At 54.8% G+C, this 7481-nt stretch overlaps 1 protein-coding gene across 5 annotated transcripts; it reads left to right on the top strand.

Moving 5' to 3' along the window:
• The first annotated feature begins 328 nt into the window (after positions 1-328).
• Positions 329-7099, top strand: ARMC6 (armadillo repeat containing 6). 5 transcript variants are annotated; one of them, XM_032092489.1, is made up of 8 exons: positions 329-440; positions 1216-1369; positions 1815-1897; positions 2612-3182; positions 3639-3784; positions 4323-4454; positions 4903-5040; positions 5825-7099. In XM_032092489.1, exons 2-8 carry the CDS (start codon positions 1249-1251, stop codon positions 6035-6037), a joined length of 1404 nt encoding a protein of 467 aa, XP_031948380.1. In that variant the 5' UTR covers positions 329-440; positions 1216-1248; the 3' UTR covers positions 6038-7099. The 5 variants fall into 5 exon arrangements, with proteins under 5 accessions (XP_031948380.1, XP_031948379.1, XP_031948378.1 ...); XM_032092488.1 differs by having other exon boundaries at positions 1213-1369; XM_032092487.1 differs by lacking the exons at positions 329-440; positions 5825-7099 and adding exons at positions 639-742; positions 5670-5818 and having other exon boundaries at positions 1213-1369.
• The last annotated feature ends 382 nt before the right edge of the window (positions 7100-7481 follow it).

Below are 7481 nucleotides of genomic sequence, written 5' to 3'. Positions count from 1 at the left end.
GAGCGGAGCCCGAGCCCGCCCCGCCCTCACCGAGGCGGCCCCGCCCGCCCCGGCCCCGCCGCCGCCGCCGCTGCCGCCGCCTCCCGCCACACCGGGACCTCCCAGCGGCCCGCGCGGGGTGCCGCCGGCCCCGCCCCCTCCGCCGGTAGCCACGCCCCTCCCGCCGGCCCCGGGACTCCCGGAGACCGCTGCTGGTCACGCCCCCTTCTAGGCCGCGCCCCCGAGCCGGTCTAACCGCGCCCCCGCCCTCACACCGGCCGCGCCCCCTCGGCCATTCCACCCCGCCCTCAAACCGCGGTTGGCCGCGCCCCCGGACAGGCGGATCCCGCCCCCTCCCGCCGCGCCTGCGCCGCGCGGAGCCGCCTCATCCGCTGCAGGCGGGCGGTGGTGGCGCGGCGCTGCGGGCTCGGGGCGGTGCTAACGGTGCGGGCGCGCTGCCGGTAAGTGGAACGGGAGCGAGGGGAGCGGCCCGCGGCCTCCCGCTCCAGGGGCGGGGCGCTGGGGCAGCGCGGGCGCGCCTCGACGCGCTCCGCACACTGCGCGTGCGTGGGGGCGGCCGGGCGTGGGGTGTTGCGCATGCGCGCTGCGCCGCCCCGCGCTCTTTTTCGCTCGCCGTGAGGGCGAACGGCGTGAGATTAGGCAGCGGCGCATGCGCGGAGCGGGCGGGGCCTGCGTACGGCGGCCGAGTGGGGCCGTCCCGCCCTCGCCTTTTGTCCGGCGGGGGCGGCCGGCGGGAGCCCAGGTGGGTTGTGAGGGGAAGCGCGGCCGCGGGTGCGCCCCGGAGCTACCTCAGCACTGCCGCCTTCCTTCAGGGTCTTCTCCGCGTCGCTGGGAGCAGCGGGGTGGGATCCTGCAGGCTTGCGGGGCCTGCTGAGGGGGTGTGGGATGCGCCGGGGCCCGGGAGGAGCGGGGTAGGGGCGGGCTGAAGGGCCGGGACCGTGACCGGGCACGGTGCCCTCTGTGCCGCAGCGAGAGCCGTGTCACGGTAACAAATCCCGAAACCCCATCAAAATCCTGGAATGCTGCTGAAATATGTCCTTATCTCTCTTAATTGCCATATTTTTCCCTTTAAATAAAAATCCGGCCATGCGTCTGTATATTTTTCGCTTAGAGTTCTGAGCTTTTGTTTTGAGGAAGAAGAACCCTCTTGCTTTGTTTCTGGTTGGCATTAGAAGGTTTTGCAGTAAAATTAGCTGCGGCCTCTCTCGACAGCAGGACACGGAGGTGCTTTCATCCCTTCCCAGGAAAATGGGGTCCAAACAGATCGCCCAAGAAACGTTTGATGATGCAGTGCAGGAGAACATCACCGAGTTTGAGATGGATCCAGAGGAGGCTGTGAGAGAAGCTGTGCAGCAGTTTGAGTCCCAAGGTATTGTACATGCAGCTGCTTTTGCAGCTCGGGTTGTTACAGGCTGAGGTTCTACAAATCCGAAGGTTTAAGAGAAAGCTGTAGGCAAAGATGGATCATCCAGCATTGGAAAGGAGCCTTTGTGAAGTGGAACAGAGGCACCATTAATGCTGACCTGGTTTTGTGGATTAATTATGACTGGAAAACTGCTTAGAGGGAAACTGGAGGGTGAAATTTGGTCAGTGAAATGAAATTCTTTCTTTTTTCCCCTCAACTGACACCTAGCTTTGTTCCAGGATGAATTTGACCTTACAGTCAGAATTTAACATCTCAGCATCTTTACAACAAGTTCATCTTTGTTCTCCGTGAACTTGGCAGATTTTCCCTAGAGGTGGAACTAATACTGTTTATTTGACTCTAGTTATCTTGGAACCAATATTAATCTTTGTTTTATTTCCCGTTTTAGGTGTGGACCTGAGCAATATTGTGAAAGCTGTGCGACCTCCTGCCTCTGAGAACGGGCAGAGGCAAAAGCATCAAATCCTGCTGGTAGGAGCACAAATTGATGATGTCTCCTAAGGATCAGGGTTATATAATAATATAAGTACTAGGCCAACTTCTGCCTCTGCCCCATTTCTCTGGGAGCTCTTCAGGCAGTTAATCCCATCTATTCTTCAAACTGGGAACGAGATAAAAATTCCAAGAGCTTCTTGCACTTTTCAGGGGAGGATCTGTGTAAGTGAGGTGGGGGTCAGGCTCTGCTCCAGGGACAGGACAACAGGGAACGGCCTCAAGCTGTGCCAGGGGAGGCTCAGGTGGGACATCAGGAGGAATTTCCTCATGGAAAGAGTGGTCAGGCATTGGAAGGGGCTGCCTGGGGAGGTTTGGAGGTGTGCAAGGAATAATGACAGGATGTGGCTCTGGGCTGGTGACAAAGTGGGCAATCAGTTCCCCTATCCCACATCGCTCCAAGCCCCATCCAACCTGGCCTTGGACACTTCTGGGGCTGGAATGTGCTGGTGGGACCCAATTCACCTGCTGCTGGTCAGACTGGTGCCCAGTGGAGGTGTGACAGTGGTGGCAGAGGGAAGTCCCTGTCCTTCCAAGGGTTCTGTGCACAAAGCCCAAATGCTGCTCTTTAAGACAACCATTGCTCCCATAACATCAAACTGATTTAAACTTAAAACTATCACTAAAAATAAACAAGTTGCTCTTCTTCCTGCACAGTTCAGGTGCAGAACTAACCCTTGGTGTCTCCCTCAGACCCTGGATGCCCTGGGGAGCACCGTGGCCGAGTCGGACGTGGCGGAGCTGCCCGAGCAGCTCTCGGCCTTCGCGGCGCAGTGCAAGGAGCAGCTGGCGTTCCGCTACCTGGCCGGCCAGAACGGGGCCTACCCCGTGGTGTTCTCTGCCTGCCAGCTGGCTTCAGGAGACAGGGATTTACTGCTCCAAGCCTTCTCCACCCTGTCTGCCTTGCTGGATGGGCAGCCAGACCTGCTGGACGCCGCCGGGCAGGAGCTGCTGCTGCAGACCCTGCGGGAGCAGCGGGAGGACGCAGAGATGACGCTGGCGGGGATCCGCTGTGTCCGGCACGCCTGCCTCAAACACGAGCAGAACAGGCAGGACTTTGTCAAGGGTGGGATCCTCCCTCTCCTCACTGGAGCCATTATCCAGCACGGGAACAGCGCTGACGTGGTCAGAACGGCGGCCTCGGCCCTCAGGATCATGACCTTTGACGATGACATCCGTGTGCCCTTTGGTCACGCCCACGACCATGCCAAGATGATCGTTTTGGAAAACGATGGGTTGAGAGTCCTCATTGAAGCTGCAAAAGGTAAAATTAGCCCCGGGGCTGTTGATCCTAATCGGGAATCACCCAGGATTTCCTCCTTTACTGTCTTGGGAATCAGCTGTGATTTCTTCTTTCGCTGTCTAACTTGAAGCTCCTCAGAGGTGATTCAGGAATTTGTCACTGAAACGGGGTTTAATTCTGTTGATGAAATGTGCCCTGAGAGAGCCAAAAAGTGCCACTGGTGCTGCTGATAACCTCTGGAGCAGTCAAATGTCAGAGCTGTTTGTTGCTGTATTTAGGAAGTATTTTACAGGTTTAGGGGCAGTTACCTCTGCTGAGGTGCTTCTTGCCAAGAAGACACGTTCTGGCTCTGCCTAGAAACAGGTGTCATCTCTTGTTTTAATGTAAAATGTTAAATATATTGTTTAAATTAAACAAATTAATTCTGCAGGACCCTCCCTGCCTGTAGTTACTCCATCCCTCCTCTCTCCTCTGCAGCGTTCATGGATAACTCCGGGGTTCTCAGTGAGCTCTGTGCCACCCTCTCTCGCCTCTCAGTCAGGAATGAATTCTGCCAAGAAATTGTGGACCTTGGGGGCTTAAATTTTATGGTGACTCTCCTGGCTGACTGTATGGATCACCCGGTGAGCAATGGGAAGTGCTTTGGGAATGGGTTGGAGGGAACATCTCATTCTAAGGAATGAGGTTCATTTTAGTGAGTGAGCCGTAGCCTGTGCAATATTTTAGGTGCAATTAGGGTTGGAACCCCTCTGGTACCCATTTACAGCCATATATATGGAATTAACTGCTCTGCAGGTAAGATCTGTGAGCTCATAGTTAAGTTACTCCTGTGTCTTCCACCCTCCAAGAGCAGAACTCTGCCTGCTCCCAGAAAAGCTGAATGCTTGGTTTTCCACCATTCCAACTAGAAGAGATCCAGGAGGATTTAGATGCTCGAGTCCCAGAGGTTGATGTTTGATTCTTTGATCTTCACTGATGGCTTGGCAAGAAATTTTCAAGGTCCCTTATGTGGCAAGAAAGTGACTGAGGGTAGAGTTACTCCTTGTAACTGATAATTACCACAACCATTGGCATGGAGTTGCTGGGGGATGTTCTGGTTGGCTTTCCAAAGTCTCAGACTCTCTCTGCTGTTTTTTGCCCTGTTTTTTCTCCATGGAGCAGGACGTGGTGAAGCAGGTGCTCAGTGCCATCCGTGCCGTGGCCGGGAACGACGACGTCAAAGACGCCATCGTGGATGCCGGGGGCACCGACCTCATCGTGCTGGCCATCAGCCACCACCTGGGCAACCCTCAGGTACCACCCTCCAGGGGCTTGGGAATTCCCTCTGGGATGGGGATGGAGCTCAGCTTGAGCTGCAGGATGTGTGTTTGCAGCTGAGCAACGTATAAACCTTGAATACTCAGTTGTAGAGAGCATGCCTGGCAAATACTTGTGTGAATTTAAAGGTTTTTACACCGTATATTGTTTTATTTTTTCTCATTCCTGAATCACAGCTAGTGGAGACGGTGTTCTACACCTCTGGCATGCAAAACACAGACTCATGAAGGTTGGAAATACCTCTAAGATCATTATTCCAACCCTCCCTTTGGCTTACTTGCCAGAGCAGCAGGATGCCGCAGTGGGAGAAACTTCAAAACAATAAAAGTAAATCAAAAACTCCCAGAAAAGGAAACAAACCTCAGTTCTAGTTTCCTTCAAGCCACGTTTCCAGGCAGTGAGCGTGCTCCCCTCTGTGTTGCAGATCTGTGAGCAGGGCTGTGCAGCCCTGTGCATGTTGGCCCTGCGCAAGCCCGAGAACTGCAGCGTCATCATGGAGGGCGGTGGGGCCTTGGCAGCCCTGCAGGCCATGAAGGCTCACCCACAAGAGGTGGCTGTCCAGGTACGTCCCTCACAGCACTTGGAGAGTCAGTCAGGACTGCTCTTGGCTCTCTTACCTGTTTCTGTGGGATTTTTCCCTTTACTCATCAAATTCCAACAGGTTTTGAGGGTGTTGGGAAGGCAGTGACTCAATGCAGCCCCCCTGCATTTGTCACCCTGATCTGCTCAGAGCAAAACTTAATTTAGGTTTCACATCCATCTGGCTGCGGGTTCCTAAAGCTGTGGAATGCCACACTCCTCTTCCAGGCATTCCTTTTCCTCCTGGGAAGAGCAGAATGGGGATGGGCTCCTTCCAACCCAGCCTGTGCCATCTTTCTCCAGGATCAAATAAACCACCTGCATGGCAAGAAGTTTGCCCCTGGTTTCTCCTGCAGGTTTCAGCAGGTTCTGTGTTCGCTTTTCTGCTTTCCAGAGTACTAAAATACCCTAGAAAATATTTTCTGAAGGAGTAGTTTTGAGTTAAGTGCCTGGAACAGCATAGGAGGGGTGGGAAGGTGGGGCTGCTGCACTGGAGAATTCTCTCTTAGCGTTACTTAAAAATGAATTGATATTGGCTGATGTTGGATATTTGTACAGAGATTCAACACAAACTTCAACAGGGAATAACATCCATGGATTTTATTCTTCCAGGGAACAGTTTGTTGCTCTCTGCAACATCTCACATTTGCGTTTCTCAAGAAATACTCTTTAGCTGGAGTCAGATCTGCTTTGTGCGTGCCACAATCTCCCATGGCTGTGTTTCCCTGTGGACCCCACTGACCCCTGTGCTTGCCCTGTGTCCCCAGAAACAGGCCTGCATGCTGATCCGCAACCTGGTGTCCCGGAGCCGGGACTTTTCCCAGCCCATCCTGGAGATGGGAGCCGAGAACCTGATCACGGAGGCTCGCGCGGCACACAGGGACTGCGACGACGTGGCCAGGGCTGCCCTCAGGGACCTGGGCTGCAAAGTGGAGCTGCGGGAGCTGTGGACGGGCCAGAAGGGGAGCCTGGCTCAGTGAATCCTCATTCCACCGAGCAGGGAAGCTCCAAGGCGTCTCTGTCCCTGAAGTCTTGTGGGAAAAGCGACGGGCATGGATCGTTCGGCGCCGACGCCCAGCTGGAGTATCCAAAGCAAATGCCTGGCTTGGGAGGCTGCAGGGAACTTTTTTCTTGGGAGCTACGGCTGAAATGGCTTTCTGCATTCACAGGCTGCAAAATCAACTCTGTGTAGTGATCATTCCCTGGATCATCTAATGCCTGAAGATGATCTGCTCCCCGCTGTCACCCCTCGTGTGCAGGACAGGGCTGTTCCCGCTGCTCTGATCCCCGCGGTGACAGCAGGAGTGGCTCTTTCCTGCCCAGAGTTTGGCACCGTGGCTGCTGGTTTCCATTTGTCCCTCTGCCCATGGAGCTGGTCACGGGCTGGATGAGGAGGAATCCCAGCATTTGTGAATGTGCTCTGTTCTGTTCCCTTGTTCTTTTACTGCTGACCCTACTCTGTGTTGCTGCTTTGTTTGGGATTTTTTCCGCCAGCGTAACGTTTTAAACAAAAAAATGCAAAGTAAGGATTTGGGATAATACGGCCCAAAGGAACCATTGGCATCCAGGAGGAAAGTTCATGTTCTCCCTCAGTGAGAGGAGCAGGGCAGGGACTGGGAGTGGGGGTGGGAATTCTAAAGTGGGGCCAAGCTGGCAGTGGTTCCATGCAGCGGGAAGCACTGGGAAGCCCAGGCTTTGTCACCTCTTAGCACTTCCCTGGATCCAGGAATGCTTTATTTGTAGTGAAGAGGCCAAGAACCTCATGGACTGAGGCAAAACTGTGGACTTGTGGGCAAAGCAGGCCCCGGAAGGGCTCTGAAGTCTCAGCTGAAGGTTTTTGCTGGGCCATGTTACCAGCCCTGCTCTGGTGCTGAGCATTCCTCCTGCGCTGCTGCCGCCGCTGTTTTTTGTGAGTGGATGTTTTTAATGTGATATTCTCTGTAGAAATGGTGACCTTATAAAACATACAAACGTTCCAGGGGTGCTCGGCTCTTTGTGGAGCCTTTCTGTGGCAGGAAAAGCAAGGTGCTGGAAATGCCTCAGTGCTGAGTTTGTGAGTAAAAACCTGCAGCCCTGCTGCTGTGTGCCAGCAGATTGCAAAGGTCAGTGTGTTCTTCAAAGCTTCCTACCCCCGTGGGGGAGGAGAGGCTGCCTGGCTCCTCTCTGCCTGCAGGGGGAAGAGCTGGAGGGGTTTGTGCACTGCTCTGACCCCTGGCTGGGTGAAAGGGCCTCGTTCCTTCACGGCAAAGTGGACGAGAGCTGATGAAGAGATGCAGAGCTCCTACATTTTGGGGAGAACCTGATTGCTGGGGGCAGCGTGTTTGGTGCAGCCTGTGGCTCCCAGGCTTGGCCTTTCTGGGGAGTTTGGGATGGGGGAAAAGCAGCCCCAAATCTGGGGGAGAATCAAACAGAGGGCTCCCCGCG

This window comes from Corvus moneduloides, chromosome 28, assembly GCF_009650955.1.
Source record: "Corvus moneduloides isolate bCorMon1 chromosome 28, bCorMon1.pri, whole genome shotgun sequence".
Classification (NCBI taxonomy): Eukaryota; Metazoa; Chordata; class Aves; order Passeriformes; family Corvidae; genus Corvus; species Corvus moneduloides.
Note: the sequence above shows the minus strand (reverse complement) of the source record. Positions and strands in the feature narration are given on the sequence as shown.

Bases quoted from the DNA above. Each gene is read 5' to 3' on its own strand.
- ARMC6 (XM_032092485.1), top strand. From the start codon at position 650: ATGCGCGGAGCGGGCGGGGCCTGCGTACGGCGGCCGAGTGGGGCCGTC. The intron at 1,898-2,611 runs GTAGGAGCACAA...TGTCTCCCTCAG, and splicing joins AAAAGCATCAAATCCTGCTG to ACCCTGGATGCCCTGGGGAG. The intron at 3,785-4,322 runs GTGAGCAATGGG...TCCATGGAGCAG, and splicing joins CTGACTGTATGGATCACCCG to GACGTGGTGAAGCAGGTGCT.